Source organism: Salvelinus namaycush, chromosome 6, assembly GCF_016432855.1.
Source record: "Salvelinus namaycush isolate Seneca chromosome 6, SaNama_1.0, whole genome shotgun sequence".
Lineage (NCBI taxonomy): Eukaryota > Metazoa > Chordata > Actinopteri > Salmoniformes > Salmonidae > Salvelinus > Salvelinus namaycush.
This window is the reverse complement of record NC_052312.1, coordinates 6,681,788-6,697,534: the sequence shown is the minus strand read 5'-3', so window position 1 is coordinate 6,697,534 and position 15,747 is coordinate 6,681,788. Positions and strand designations below refer to the sequence as shown.

The 15,747-nt window shown below is 46.3% G+C and overlaps 3 protein-coding genes across 3 annotated transcripts; 1 reads left to right on the top strand and 2 right to left on the bottom strand.

Annotated features, from left to right (window-relative positions):
- Nucleotides 1-133: 133 nt before the first annotated feature.
- Nucleotides 134-1,672, bottom strand: ccdc96 (coiled-coil domain containing 96). Its single transcript, XM_038995733.1, has one exon. It carries the CDS (start codon nucleotides 1,670-1,672, stop codon nucleotides 134-136), a length of 1,539 nt encoding a protein of 512 aa, XP_038851661.1.
- A 321-nt stretch (nucleotides 1,673-1,993) lies between these two features.
- LOC120049573 (transcriptional adapter 2-beta-like) lies at nucleotides 1,994-6,428 on the top strand. Its single transcript, XM_038995854.1, has 2 exons — nucleotides 1,994-2,299; nucleotides 2,821-6,428. Exons 1-2 carry the CDS (start codon nucleotides 2,030-2,032, stop codon nucleotides 3,988-3,990), a joined length of 1,440 nt encoding a protein of 479 aa, XP_038851782.1. The 5' UTR covers nucleotides 1,994-2,029; the 3' UTR covers nucleotides 3,991-6,428.
- A 1-nt stretch (nucleotide 6,429) lies between these two features.
- On the bottom strand, nucleotides 6,430-11,737 carry grpel1 (GrpE-like 1, mitochondrial). Its single transcript, XM_038995855.1, has 4 exons — nucleotides 11,611-11,737; nucleotides 10,305-10,449; nucleotides 9,347-9,428; nucleotides 6,430-8,496 (listed from the first exon to the last, which is right to left on the bottom strand). The coding sequence occupies exons 1-4, from the start codon at nucleotides 11,676-11,678 to the stop codon at nucleotides 8,144-8,146; spliced, it is 648 nt and encodes a 215-aa protein (XP_038851783.1). The 5' UTR covers nucleotides 11,679-11,737; the 3' UTR covers nucleotides 6,430-8,143.
- Nucleotides 11,738-15,747: the final 4,010 nt, after the last annotated feature.

Sequence of the window (15,747 nt, the reverse complement as noted above, 5' to 3'; positions counted from 1 at the left end):
TTCCACACTTCAGTATGGGTTAGGATTAGGGTTTGAGTTACGTTTAGGGTTTGGGTTAGGATTAGGGTTTGGGTTAGGATTAAGGTTTGGGATAGGGTTTGGATTAGGGTTTGGGTTAGGATTAAGGTTTGGGTTAGGGTTTGGTGTGCTCCAGTTTCTTCTTGACCCCGGCACACTTCAGTATGAGCTCTGCGTGCCTCCTCTTCAGCCCCTCCAGCCTCTCCTCCAGGTCGTCTGAGGCGTCCACCTTCTCCTCAAAGTCCCTCAGCAGGGTCTCGTTGCCCAGCAGGCCGCAGCGCTGGCGCAGCTTCAGGTTGTCCATGCGGAGGCCATCCCTGGCCTGCTTGGTCCTGGTCAGCACATCCCTCTTCCTGGCCACCACCACCTCCACCTCAGCCAACTGGGCCCGCTTGGCCTGGTTCTCCATCTGCACGAACTGGAGCTTCTCCTTCACATGGGTTAGTACCTGGACTGTGCTGGTGATCTTCTTGCGCAGTTTAAGGAGCTCCTCGTTGCGCTCCTCAATCTTCTCATTATACGTCTGGTTCTCTATCTTCAGCTGCTCGAAGTCGATGAGGTGCAGGCCCTCAGCGAGCATCTCCTTGGCACGCAGTGTGGCCTCAAACCTGCGCGTCTTGTTCTTTAGCTTGATATTCTCCAGGCGCACGGTGACCAGCTCTTTCTGGCGCCGCTGCTCGGCCGCCTGGATCTGCTCTACCTCGACCGCCGCCGCCTGTTTCCCAAGGCGCCGGCTCAGGGCCGTCACGGCCACGTCGCGCTTCAGTGCCATGAAAGCGCTCCACTCGGTCTCCAGTAGGCCCAGCTTCTCCTGGCTCTGCTGCCTCAGCTCCTCTGCCTGCTGCTGGGCTGCCTCCGAGTCCAGCCGGTGCTGCCACTTCAGGTCCTCCATGATGGCCATGTACTTCTGGTAGCGCTGCTCCTGGTCCGACACGGCTTTCTCCTTCTCAGGACGTGCGTCATCACCTGTCTTCTTGCGGAAGTACTCCACCAGCTTGATCTGGAGCTGACCATTGACCTGGCTCAGTTTGTCCTTCTCCGCCTGCAACTCATAAAGGAAGTTCATGTATTCTTTGTAGTCGATGCTGGGGCCCGTCTCTTTGGTTAGAGAGGGACCCTTTTCCTCAACCTGCACGGAACTCTCCCTTTCGGGAGTCCCTGGGTCTAGTTTTGGCGGTCCGTCTTCATCATCGTTGTTGTTGTAGACATCTTCGAGTGTGAGGCTCCCCTCGCGGGAGAGAGGCTCCCCTATTAGAGGCTTCATCTCCGGGCCCTCTCCCTCTTCGAATGTCTCACTTGTTGGTAGGTTGGCTCCTGTGGGTGACTCATCTCCAGCGCCCTCTACTGGTTCAGAAGCGGCTGGGTTCCCTCCCTCTGTCCCAGCTGAGATATCCTCTGTTGCCTGTTCCCCTGCAGTATCTGGTGAAGCTTTTTCAGACTCTTGCCCACTCTGCTCCACTGCTACCACCTCCTCAGCCTCATCTGCAGCCGTGTCAGCTTTATTCTTACTGTAATCAGCATTAGTGGATTTACCCTCTTCTGAGGGCTCTTCAGCTGGTGTATGCTGGAGTTGCTCATCGTTCTTCAGCTCTGTGTTTTCAGTGCTGGGATTGGACCCAGGGTCATTCTCTTTCTGCTCTGCATTCCCATCCATGAGAATGGGAATTTAGTTTAAGTATTTCTGGCTAAAAACAAGCTAGAAAATCACGTGTGTCAATTAAGTCTCCGGTTGTAAGGCAACATTCAAATATATCAAGACAGATATGTGTTTTCTAGGATAAAACGAGGTCAAGAAATCCTAAACGAGAACTTCACACATAAGCAACTGTTCGTTAATGAAACCATTTGTGTTTTGAGTTGTCCTGGAAACTGGGAATGTAAGCCAATCACAGGCGTTTGCGCCAAGTTCGTTAATATTAATGAGACGCAGTAGTCTGACCAGAGACACTCCTGTACGCAAGCCCTCCCTCCGCGGCACTGCTGCTTCCAACAACAAGCAGAAGCCAGCAACATGGCCGACCTAGGAAAGAAGTACTGCGTAAACTGCCTTGCAGACGTTACGAATCTGCGGCTTCGCTGTACTGACTGCCCAGATATCGAACTTTGTCCGGAGTGCTTCTCCGCGGGTGCAGAAATCGGTAATCACCGGCGATGGCACGGTTATCAGCAAGTCGACGGCGGGCGCTTCACCCTCTGGGGTCCCGAAGCGGAGGGAGGATGGACTAGCAGGGAAGAGCAGTCGCTCCTCGACGCGATCGAGCAATATGGCTTTGGAAACTGGGTATTACACTTTATAGCCTAGCTACTTTTCAGATTGCTATATAATACAAACACGTGCATAAAAATATGTAGACTAAATGTGAATGAGTAAAGTTGCTCTCTTGAAAAATAACACAATATAGACCCGTATACATTTGACAACTTCAGACTGACAGCCAGGTTCTGTCGAGAGTTGGCCATATCGATCAACTCTGCAATACTTGAAATGTACTTTAGTCCTGTATACAGCTAGCTAGCTAAGTTGTGATGAATGCAACTTTTCCATGCTAACGCACATTACAATCGACGATGTTGCAAATGTGCAATGCATTATGAACATACAGGAAACGTTTGGTGTAATGTAGGCTAGTCAGTTTCAATGGATCTGTTGAGATCTCCTATCAATGGAATTCAACACACGTCTATGCTAATAGTGAACGTATAGCAATACATGCATTATGTGTGTGTCTGTGTAGCCTAAATGCTTGCAGGCATGTATACCCCTCTCAGTAACACTGGTCCGTGTGTGTGCTGGTCTTTCAGGAGGACATGGCCACTCATGTAGGGGCATCTCGGACCCCCCAGGATGTCATGGACCACTACGTCGGCATGTACATCCATGGCAACCTGGGAAAGGCCTGCGTCCCCGACAGCATCCCCAACCGGGTGACGGATCACACCTGCCCCAGCGGCGGCCCCCTGTCCCCCAGCCTCACCACCCCCCTGCCTCCCCTGGACGTGACCCTGGGCGAACAGCAACAGCTGGGCTACATGCCGCTCCGCGACGACTATGAAATGGAGTACGACCAGGAGGCGGAGAAGCTCATCAGCGGTCTGTCGGTCAACTACGACGATGAAGACGTGGAGATCGAGATGAAGCGCGCGCATGTGGACATGTACGTGCGCAAGCTCCGCGAGCGCCAGCGCCGCAAAAATGTGGCCCGCGACTACAACCTGGTGCCCGTCTTCCTAGGCCGCGACAAGAAGGAGAAGCAAAGCACGCTGGGAGTTGTAGGTGGTGGTGTCGTCGTCGGAGCGGTGGGGAGCCTTCCGACGCCAACCACTCCCGCGGTGATACCGGGAGCTCCAGCCGTCCCGACAGTGCCGAAGCGTAAGATCCCCAAGGAGGAGAAGGAGCAGCGGGTCAAGTTACGGGGGATGTGCCAGTTCATGGCTCAGCGGGAGTTTGAGGACTTGTTCCACAACATGCACAAAGAGCGCGTTCTGCGCGCCAAAGTACGGGAGCTGCAGCGCTACCGCCGCAACGGCATCGCGCGACTGGACGAGTCGGCTGAGTACGAGGCGGCGCGGCACAAACGGGAGAAACGCAAGGAGAACAAGAGCGTAGCTACCTCGAAAACGGGCCGGGGCGGAGGGCTCTGCACAGGAGGAGGGCTTGGCGGAGGGACAGGAGGTGGCGGAGTGGGCGGCGGTGTCATCAAAGAGGAGGGCAAGGATGGCGAGTTCCCGGCCATAGAGAACCTGGCGGGCTTCGAGCTGCTGTCAGACCGGGAGAAGGTGCTGTGCAACTCACTTAACCTCAGCCCCACGCGCTACCTGACTGTCAAGACAATCATCATCAAGGACCATCTGCAGAAGAGCCAGGGCATTCCCTCCAAGAGCCGGCTGCCCAGCTACCTGGACAAGGTGCTCAAGAAACGCATCCTCAGCTTCCTCACAGAGAGCGGCTGGATATCCCGGGACGCGTCCTAACAATCCATTGGGTTTGTAGAGACTGGGACGCGTCCTAACAATCCATTGGGTTTGTAGGGACTGGGACACGTCCTAACAATCCATTGGGTTTGTAGGGACTGGGACACGTCCTAACAATCCATTGGGTTTGTAGGGACTGGGACACGTCCTAACAATCCATTGGGTTTGTAGGGACTGGGACACGTCCTAACAATCCATTGGGTTTGTAGGGACTGGGACACGTCCTAACAATCCATTGGGTTTGTAGGGACTGGGACACGTCCTAACAATCCATTGGGTTTGTAGGGACTGGGACGCGTCCTAACAATCCATTGGGTTTGTAGAGACTGGGACGCGTCCTAACAATCCATTGGGTTTGTAGGGACTGGGACACGTCCTAACAATCCATTGGGTTTGTAGAGACTGGGACGCGTCCTAACAATCCATTGGGTTTGTAGAGACTGGGACGCGTCCTAACAATCCATTGGGTTTGTAGGGACTGGGACACGTCCTAACAATCCATTGGGTTTGTAGAGACTGGGACGCGTCCTAACAATCCATTGGGTTTGTAGGGACTGGGACACGTCCTAACAATCCATTGGGTTTGTAGGGACTGGGACACGTCCTAACAATGTGTATGGAGTTTGTGGGGACTAAGGATTGTAGAGGGACAATGACTCTTGTTCTCTGTTGGATTGTTGCGTCTCTGTGTCTTGTTATAAACAATGTGAGATGTGTCGTAAACTCCAGATTGGACCAAGCTGAATTTTACCACCTTTTGTCAAGTTCTGACCCAAGTCGTCGACCACCGGACTGTTTGTGAATATGTACATTGCAAAAGATTTCCCCTTTCTTAAAAAAAAGTTTGGATACCATTTACAGGAGAACGTGGAACAAATATATATTTTTGTATTTGAATCCATATGAATGATAATGTATGGGTAGATGATACATTCTCTTTATTGCAGTGAAGGATCACCTAATACTACTGGGCAAACCAGACAACACTGTTTTTCAAAGCTGTTCTCAAACTATAAATAGTTTTGTAGTTTGTCTCCAGCTTCCTTTAAGTATGGTCCCAGAACAGTTGGTGCCATCTTGCTAACTCCTATGGTCATTGGCAAGACGATACAAACAGATCTGGGACCAGGCTAGCTTCCTTTTATGTTAGGATGTTGTCTTGGAGAGCACAGGTTAGTGCCTATTCAAACAGCAATACAGTCGCACTGTGTTGGAAAGCAGGGGTTATCATCATCATTCTTACCATGAAGAGATGGCCTGCTAAGCATAGAGGGGTCAGTATTTGGCAGCTAACGCTTTCATAAAGCACTGCGGTAATCCCCATTATGACGCTGTAGCTTTGTGGTGTGTCAGGCTCAGAATGTGGCACTGTGAGGGGAGTAGATAAGCCTAACTTCTCCATACTATTCTGTTGCACGTTTTCTGATTCTAGTAGGCTATTCACTCTACTCGACTTCTAAAGAAAATAAAAAGCTTTAAATATTGGCATTAACCAATGACATGCGATCCTAAAGCACAAATCAAAAATGTTGCAGATCTATTTTTTTCACCAACGGTTAAGTTTGCCTGCCCCTTGTTTGGGGGGGGGTTGTGGCGTTAACTGTGTGTCGTCCTGCCAGACTGGTTTTAGCCTCTTAATGTGCTGCATGATTATTGTATTGTGACTCGTTGCGTGCTGTTTTGTTTGCTAGTGTTCCATCTATTCAAAGGGAGTTAAGTCATCGTTTTCAAAAAAAGAAATGATATACCTGCTACATTTGCTCCATCTATCTTCCTGGGTCATTGTTTGTTTACAGTCACATCATTCAATAAGGCTAGTGCAGTGGTCCTCAGTGGGGGTTGTGAAACTGAATGGGGAAAATACCTTTTGTTGATGTTTAGAACCACTGGGTTAGTGTTCACATATGGCCTTGCAAGCACACTATCAAAGGGCAGAGATATTCTGGTGGAAGAGGAAAAGGACTGCCACAGAAAAGCGCAGTTGGTATTAGACATTGTTTTTCCATTATGTGAAATGTGTTTGTTCTAAGCACGGGTGCTTTAAAATGTCCCTTGGCACCTTCTCCCTCTGATGTCCAGTTAGCCTGTTTAAAACAGAGGTGAACTTCAGTAGAGATGTGGGTTGGTTGTATAGAAACAGTTTTACATTAGACACTGTGAAATAATGTCGTGACTACATTCGAATAGGCCTTGATTAATATCGTAGTACATTTACCATACCAGAGGAAATAAAAATGCTATATTTTTCTTCCCCATAAGCCTCTGAGTATCCGGACACTGACAAGGCCCCTTGGTTCTCCCATCATCTACTTGAAGATTTTATTTTTGTCCCAACAACTGGCATAGTTTACAATCAAATACTACATATCTCCTTATCTGGTTTAAGGCGAAAACAACTTCAAGGGTATGTTCTGTATTAAAAATGAAAATACTTTATACTGTATGGCTTTCTTGGTTTATTTTCACAGCATTTGGTGAGTTCAGTATGTGGTAATATTTGCCGACAGTGTCCTACACTTCATGATCCTACATACAGGGAAATGGGCCAATTAAAAACAATACAATCAGTGGACATGCGAGTCCAAGTGAATCTGTTTATTAGACGCTGCTGTGGCACTGAACAGGACGACTGTCCACAGGCACACTAAATCTAACATAGCAGTCGTAAAAGAAACACATGAAACAAGACCCGTATGTAGAGGATCTAGACGAGAAGAAAAACAAACTGTTGGGCGGTTCTCTTCTGCACTGTTCAACCAATCCAGTAAATGTGGAGGAGGAGTTACAGAGTGTCTCCTGGTTAACACAGTGTTTTTCTAAACATACTGTACCGTCTCTGTTAACGTGTAACAGGCTCGCTTTCCACTTCCCCTGAAAACCGAGAACATCCGCTTGTTTGGGACTCGGAAGCTGCTACAGGCACACAGACTATCCAGTCTAAGTAGTTAAGACTAATTAATGTCATTATACTGTCTATGTCCCAAACCACTAGGGCGACATCTGCCATAGCAGCGAGATAGTGTTCTGCTGTCATGAAGTCTGGAATGATTACATTAGAGCCTCAACAGCATGATTGCGTATCTCCTGTGAATCTGTAGATTTCACCTGAGCGTATTTTCATTTTGACAACCATACTCCAGCCGGCTCCTACTGTAGTGCAGCACCTGAACAATACGTCTGTGGTTGCCTCTGAAGTATTTTACATACATACAGCATTAATGTATTGTGTAATATTGCATATTTCACCTCCATTCACTTAAAACTGTCCAGACTATTTCTGAAAATGAAGCATAGACTACATTCCTGGAGAGCTACCGACCTGTAGGTTTTCACTCCAACCCTAATTAGCGCACCTGATTATAACAATTAGCTGGTTGGTGAGGTGAGTCAGGTTACTTACAACTGAGGTTGGAGTAAAAACCTACAGGACAGCAGCTCTCCAGGAACAGGGTTGGAGAGGCCTGGACTACATGTTAAGCTGTCACTGGAAGCTATACAAACACGGCAATATACAGGGCTAAGTTGTGCCAAAGACAGCATTACTTACAGGGGAAAATATATATATTCCAATTAAATTCATTGAAAGTACTGTTTGTCCAATGAAAACAATGACAGCAGTTTGGTATATAAATCATGAGGTACATTACATTCTCCTATCCATAACAATTACAATGACTGGACAAAGAATGGACTGGAATCTGATCCTGATGACTGAAATGACTTGTCAAACTGGTTCTGTGCTATACGTGCCATCACAAGTGTTGCTTCTGCTAAAACATAATTGCGCCTGGCAGATACATGGGCTGTGTCCCAATTCTACATCCTTCCCCCAAAGTATGCACTTGCACACTTCCTATCATGGATTTAACAATGCAGTAAACTCCCTCCAGCCAATCCAATGCTTTTTAATCAATGACAGAGAGTGAGCAAGTGCACACTTCAGAAAAAGGGTGGAGAATCGGTATGCAAAGTCAAAATAGGCTGTGATGTAGTCCATGGTAATAATATTAGTTCAAGTTGGATTCCCGCCTCTGAGGCAACGTTAGGTGGTTGGGGAGTTGGGTGGGGCGCTTTGACCAGCCTGCAGTAGCCAAGGTGATCTGTCACCCAGGCAACAACAATTACATCACGGTCATACTGAATCTTTTTTAAATCAAGGGGCTTTGGCCACGCCCACCAATGCCGGCCGGAGGGTGCGCCCGTGGAGTTTGTAGCCCACCTTGGTTACTATGGCGACCGTGCCGGGCTCTTTACCCTCCACAGGGGCGTGAAATAGAGCCTCGTGCTCATAGGGGTCGAACTTCTGCCCTCCGTCTGGGTTGAGCTTGACCAGGCCGTGCTTGGTGAATACCTTCTGGATCTGTTTATCTGTCATCACCAGGCCGTCGTACAGGTTCTTCAGGTGGGGGTTCTTCTGAGAGGACACCTCCTCACTGGGCACGCTTTCCGTCGCCTTCTCCAAGATGTCCGCCACCTCCAGCAGGTCTTTGCAGAACCCTTGGATTCCTGAAATGTGCGGAAAGAAAGGAGAGATTAGTTAGTATACTGTTAGAAAACATAGAATGAACAACATCATCGAATATGCAGTTCCAAAAGTATTGGAACGGTGACAAATTTGTTGTTGTTTTGGTTCTGTCCTCCAGCACTTTGGATTTGAAATTACACAATGACTGAGGTTAAAGCGCATACTGCCAGCTTTCAATTTGAGTGAACCGTTTAGAAACCGTTTAGAAATGAGAGCAATATTTGTACATAGTTCAGGATTATCCATAACCATGGTAGCATCGTTAATGTAGAGGTGTTTAGAAACATATTCTATTCTTATTTACAATAAAAGTGACTCCAAAATCACACAATACATTATTTACCATTAATTTCTATTGGCCACAAAATAATCTGAAACAACCAAAACGAACTGCAAACGCATCCAACAAGTTTGTAGAGTCACACGTTTGATGTAATCATTGTGTGCTGGAAATATGGGATCAAATACTACATTTTCTACTACGTTGATACACAAGTAAATTTGTCCCCTAAAATGGTCGGACTATGTACAAGTGCTGTCATTTCTAAACGGTTCCCCCGATATGGATAAAAATACCCTCAAATTAAAGCTGACAGTCTGCACTTTAACATCTGTCATTGTATCACTTCAAATTCAAAGTGCTGGAGTACAGAGCCAAAGCAACAATAAATGCCACTGTCCCAATACTTTCGGAGCTCACTGTACCTAGAGATTAACTTTATATTGCATGTTGCTTGACATCAATGAACCAAAAGGATGGTTTTAAATACCACCTATAAGTATGTCTGTCTCATTGGTGAGAATCAAATAAATATGCAAATGTTAGATTACCATACAACTTTGAGTCTTCCACCATCTTTTGACTCCTCGTCCTCAGGTTCTCCGTGTCTGCCAGGGCCCGCTTGTACTTGTCCTGTAGACACAGACAGAAAAGCTGAGGCCAAGAGACAATCCTGTTCTCAAAGCTCTTCTGACTAGTGAGATTCAGACAGGGTGAGGTGAACCAGGATACTATTCCACACTAGTATACCACTAGGAAACCATGCCTAACACACTGGTTTCATTCTAGGTAGTATTCTAGCTTGGATATTCTAGCTTGGCCCGCCACAGGAGTCGCTAGAGCACGATGGGACAAGGAAATCTCGGCCTGCCAAACCCTCTCCTAACCCGGACAATGCTAGGCCAATTTTGCACCGCCTCATGGGTCTCCCAGTCACTGCCAGCTGTGACACAGCCTGGGATTGAACCCGGGTCTGTAGTGATGCAGTGCCTTACACCACTGCACCACTTGTGAAGCCCCCGAAAATTGAATTTAACAAACAATTGGTCCCCCAAAAAATGTGGCCCTCCGTTGAATTGCAAAATCCCGACGTGGCCCTCGAGACAAAAAGTTTTCCCACCCCTGCCCTAGACGCTGATCTTGGGTCAGTTTGTTCTTTCCCCCTAGTAATGGTTAAGGTTAGGATTGGGGGAGGGGAGGGTGATCCTAGATCTGTACCTATGGACATTTGAACATCTTGGCCATGTTCTGTTATAATCTCCACCCGGCACAGCCAGAAGAGGACTGGCCACCCCTCATAGCCTGGTTCCTCTCTAGGTTTCTTCCAAGGTTCTGGCCTTTCTAGGGAGTTTTTCCTAGCCACAGTGCTTCTACACCTATTTTGCTTGCTGTTTGGGGGTTTAGGCTGGGTTTCTGTACAGCACTTTGTGACATCATCTGATGTAAAAAGGGCTATATAAATATATTTGATTGATTGATATGGAAACTGCACCCTGGAGCCAGACTCACCGTGACCTCTTTGAGCTGCTCCTCCAGCTGGCCCTTCTCCTCAGCAAGGACCTTCTCTGCTGCGCTCTGCTCAGCATTCTGGTCCTCCTCTGACCCCTGGACACTTTTCTGCTGGGCTGCTGTGCATAGGAGCCGTGGGGATGCCCTAACAGAGCAGAGAGGGAGACAGAGAAATGGGTTAGATACACAACATGTGTTTAGCTGTTAATGCATTGGTCACTTTAGTGCACTGTACTGGTATCCAAACATGATTAATTACATTTGTATATGGTACATGTTTTTTTTATTAACATGGTAATACCATGGTAATGGTTAGCCTCTGGTATCCCGTTGCTTAAGGCTAACGTTACATCCCGTAACCAAAAAACATATTTACCAGCCCTCTGGGTTTACCTATTTCAGATCAACTTATCCCAAGTCATCTAAGGCAAATATGTAATCAAGAATGGTTTACCTTTCGGTGCGGGCCATACAATGTATGAAAAGAAACGTTGACATTAAACTTTCCCGGAGTTGACAGAATTCACACCATATAGCCTAATCTCCATAAAATAGCGCTGCCATCTGGGATCACGTGGTAATCTCTTGCGGCAACTACAGAATATTGCTGACTAGGGAGTGTGCGTCGGAAAAATGTGGATTTCAACGTTTATTTTTTTACCACAGTTCACACATTTGGCCCGTACCGACAGATAAAGCCTTTCGGATTTGCCTTCGGTGACGCCAATGTGTACAGGTCTCCCGGAGCGAAGAGGCTAGGTAATTATGTACGGTAACGTTACATACATTCTAACTACAAAAAGTTATCAGGCAAGGCGATAATTGGTGGCACGTGCCATTAAAACGTTTCCTCCCCTGGCATCTTTCCGGTTGTCATCTCCCACTTGGCGAGTCTCTCTGACTGCAATCTCTCCTTGGCCAATATACAGGTAAACTACATTGTGACATTTTAGTAGCGAAGCCAACTGCCTTTGTTATAGTGTGCCACCAAACTACACACAAAATAGCATAACATTAAAACCTGCGGTACTGTAAGCTAGCTAGTTAACGTTAGCATTGGATTAGTTGATAGGCTAACAGTTTTGAACAAGGCGCATATGAATTGAATGAAATGGGATTCTGCTATCAGAAATGTGCTATTGAACTCTCATTACGAAAGCAGTACAATAACTAAGGTTATATGACAGGTCGTTAGATAACAAGTTAACGTTACCCAATTCGTTAGCACCCGGCCAAGGGTGATGGCACAACGTTACAGACAATGCTCTGAATAACCGTATTAACATGTACCCTCGTAATGTATTACCTTATTATTGAAGGAGATGCTACAACAGAGTAACTCTGTTTTACAGCTCGTACACACCAGCTCGCCATTTTCACTGATAACACACGCTGAAGGAGCAGAGTACCCCAGTGGCAGGAGGGTGAGGTTGAGCCAATCCCCAATCAGAAAGAGATCCACCTAGTAGTCGCGTCCAATCAATGATGTTATAGAGTATGACGTCTTTCTGTAGTTTGGTTGAGGTGATGATAAAGGTCGAAAACTGGTCACGTGACCAAGGACAGAATTTGTGCCTTTTGTAAATGGAAGGTTATCTCTCTTTTGTAACTTTTTAACAGTGTTGAATCATCACCAAACCCATCTCTGTCCAACCAACAAACTATCATGGTCCAAACACACCAATACAGTCATGAAGAGGGTACGACAACACTTTTTCCCCCTCAGGAGACTGAAAATATGGGTCCCCAGATCCTCAAAAAGTTCTACAGCTGCACCATCTAGAGCATCCAGACCGGTTGCATCACCGCCTGGTATGGCAACTGCTCGGCATCTGACTGTAAGGTGCTACAGAGGGTAGTGCGTACGGCCCAGTACATCACTGGGGCCAAGCTTACTGTCATCCAGGACCTATATACTAGGCGTGTCAGAAGAAGGCCCAAAAAATTGTCAAAGACTCCAGCCATCCAAGTCATAGACTGTTCTCTCTGCTACCGCACGACAAGCGATAGCAGATATTAATATGCAGCTGTATAACTTGTTTAATAAAGCGATGCTCTGTCTTAACAACACTATCAACAAGGCAGGTCCTACAGGCCCTAGTTTTGTCGCACTACTGTTCAGTCGTGTGGTCAGGTGCCACAAAAAAGGACTTAGGAAAATTGCAATTGGCTCAGAACAGGGCAGCACGGCTGGCCCTTGGATGTACACAGAGAGCTAATATTAATAATATGCATGTGTAACGGATGTGAAATGGCTAGCTAGTTAGCGGGTACACGCTACTAGCGTTTCAATCAGTTACATCACTTGCTCTGAAACCTAGAAGTAGTGTTGCACCTTGCTCTGCAAGGGCCGCGGCTTTTGTGGAGCGATGGGTAAAGACGCTTCGTGGGTGTCAGTTGTTGATGTGTGCAGAGGGTCCCTGGTTCGCGCCCGAGGTCGGGGCGAGGGGACGACGTAAAGTTATACTGTTACACATGTCAATCTCTCCTGGCTGAAAGTGGAGGAGAGATTGACTTCATCACTACTTTTATTTCTGAGAGGTATTGACATGTTGAATGCACCGAGCTGTCTAAACTACTGTCACACAGCTCACACACCCATGCATACCCCACAAGACATGACACAAGAGGTCTCTTCACAGTCCCCAAGTCCAGAACAGACTATGGGAGGGGCACAGTACTACATAGAGCCATGACTACATGGAACTCTATTCCACATCAAGTAACTGACGCAAACAGTACATTTAGATTTAAAAAACAGATTAAAAAAACACCTTATGGAACAGCGTGAAGCAACACAAACATTGGCACAGACACGTGCATACACACACACACACGATAACATACGCACTATACATACACATGGATTTAGTACTGTAGATATGTGGTAGTGGTGGAGTAGGGGCCTGAGGGCACACAGTGTGTTGTGAAATCTGTGAATGTATTGTAATATTTTTTAAATTGTATAAACTGCCTTAATTTTGCTGCTTTGCCAGCAGCTAATGGGGATCATAATAAATACAAAATACAACCAAGCCATAAGACTGCTGAACAATTAATCAAATGGCCACTTGTTTTTACACTGCTGCTACTCGCTGTTTATTATCTATGCATAGTCACTTTACCCCTACCTACATGTACAAATTACCCCGACTAACCTGTACCTCCACACATTGACTCAGTACCGATACTCCCATTGTTATTTTATACTTTAGATTATTTAGAAAATATTTTCTTAACTCTATTTCTTGAACTGCATTGTTGGTTAAGGGTTTGTAAGTAAGCATTTCACGGTAACGTCTACACCCGTTGTATTCGGCGCATTTGACAAATAACATTTTATTTAATTTTGATGGTAGGTGGGGGCGGGAGGTACAGTATAATCACACTCACTTCCTTCACAACATCTCTGCTCAGCGAAGCGCAGGAAGTATACATGCCCTAACTGCAAAGGCCGTATATCGCAATAAATGCTGTATGGCCACTTTAGATATAGGATTGACCACGCAGAGCCTTTGAGGCTGATGCAACCGACTGCAGACGAAAGCCGAGGAGTGAAGTCGAGTACGTACATCTGCTACAGCCGAAAGTGGGACACTAATGTGGTTCTCTAAGTGCAGGGCTCAGTGCAACATAGTAGTGTTGCCATTGTTTATAAACGTTATTCTTTGTAATGTCTCCAACCCACATATCGCACACCCATAAACGAGTTATATGTGTGTATGCTGTACTGTCAATTGGGGGACGGAGCCTCAAATATCACATTCAATTGTACATATCCACTATATGAATCGCGGCAAAGTTACTTCCTGTTTCAGTCACATCTTCAGTCCAGTTCGCGTGGGTCAAACAAAAACACAAATGATTGGTTGGCAAATAGTGCCTCCCTCAATGCAGGCGATGGGTGCAAGTTGCAGCTGGTGAAGAGCAGCTGCAGGAAATTGAAGTAGGCGGAGTGGACGAGAGTGGTATAACTCGGCGGAAACTCTATCTCCCTCCAGCAGGTGACGTTTTTTTCTTTTTTCCCTCGCCAACAAAGCAAGGTGTTTTTGTATGGACATCAATGAAAGTGTCGAATTTGGTCAACAAACAAAAGTATGGTTATTTTCTAAGTGAGGTTTATTTGATCTAATATATGTTTCGTAATGCTTAAGCGTTCTGATATACGTCGGACACATGACATCGGCAATTAAAAAATGTACTTATCGGAGTCTTGAGATGTCTATGCATATTCATGATATGAGGCGGGTAGCATAGCGTCTCTCTCCATTGAATACAAGCGGTGACGTCAACAAACCTCATCAAATATTTAAAAATATTACAATAAAGAGATGTATCCACCAATCCAAAGAAAATATAGGCGGGAGCTAGACAGACACCGTGCCACTTTGTGGACAACGACTCCCATTGTTAGGGTGGAGAGACATGTATCTTGTCAGTATATCTATAATCTTTGGCTGCAGTCGAAACTTCCATTTCCTGACCTTTGATCACATGCGCAAGTTTTCCATCCAACTGTCAACAAATTTTCATCCAAATGTAAAAATAACTGCATTAAGAAAATATGCGAATTTTCCCACAAGTGGTGTGTTTCCACCAAACGGATATTAAAATTTTTATATATATATTTTTTGAATTATTTAATTTTTAATATAGCAGTTCAAATTACAATACAAACCAAACGGACTTGTTGTGGATAAAATCACTGCGTGATGACGTAGTGCACACATTTTTTTCATCCCTGTTAGTGAGCATTTCTCCTTTGCCAAGATAATCCATCCACCTGAAAGGTGTGGCATATTAAGAAGCTGATTCAACAGCACGATCATTACATAGGTGCCCCTTGTGCTGGGGACAATAAAAGGCCACTCTAAAATGTGCAGTTTTGTCTCAAAACACAATGCCATAGATGTCTCAAGTTTTGCGGGAGCATGCATTTGGCATACTGACTGCAGGAATGTCCACCCAACGTCGTTTTAGAGAATTTGGCAGTATGTCTAACCGGCCTTACAAGACCATATGTAACCACGCCAGCCCAGGACATCCACATCCGGTTTCTTGACCTGCGGGATCATCTGAGACCAGTCCCCCGGACAGCTGATGAAACTGTGGGTTTGCTCAACCAAAGAATTTCTGCACAAACGGTCAGAAACTGTCTCAGGGAAGCTCATCGTCCTCACCAGGGTCTTGACCTGACTGCAGGTCGGCTTCGTAACCGACTTCAGTGTGCAAATGCTCACCTTCGAGTGTGCTCTTCAAGGATGAATCCCAGTTTCAACCGTACTGGGCAGATGGCATTCTGTGGGCGAGCAGTTTCCTGATGTCAACATTGTGAAACGAGTGCTCCATGGTGGCGGTTGAGTTATGGTATGGGAAGGCATAAACTACGGACAACGAACACAATTGCATTTTATCGATGGCAATTTGAGCACACAGAGATACC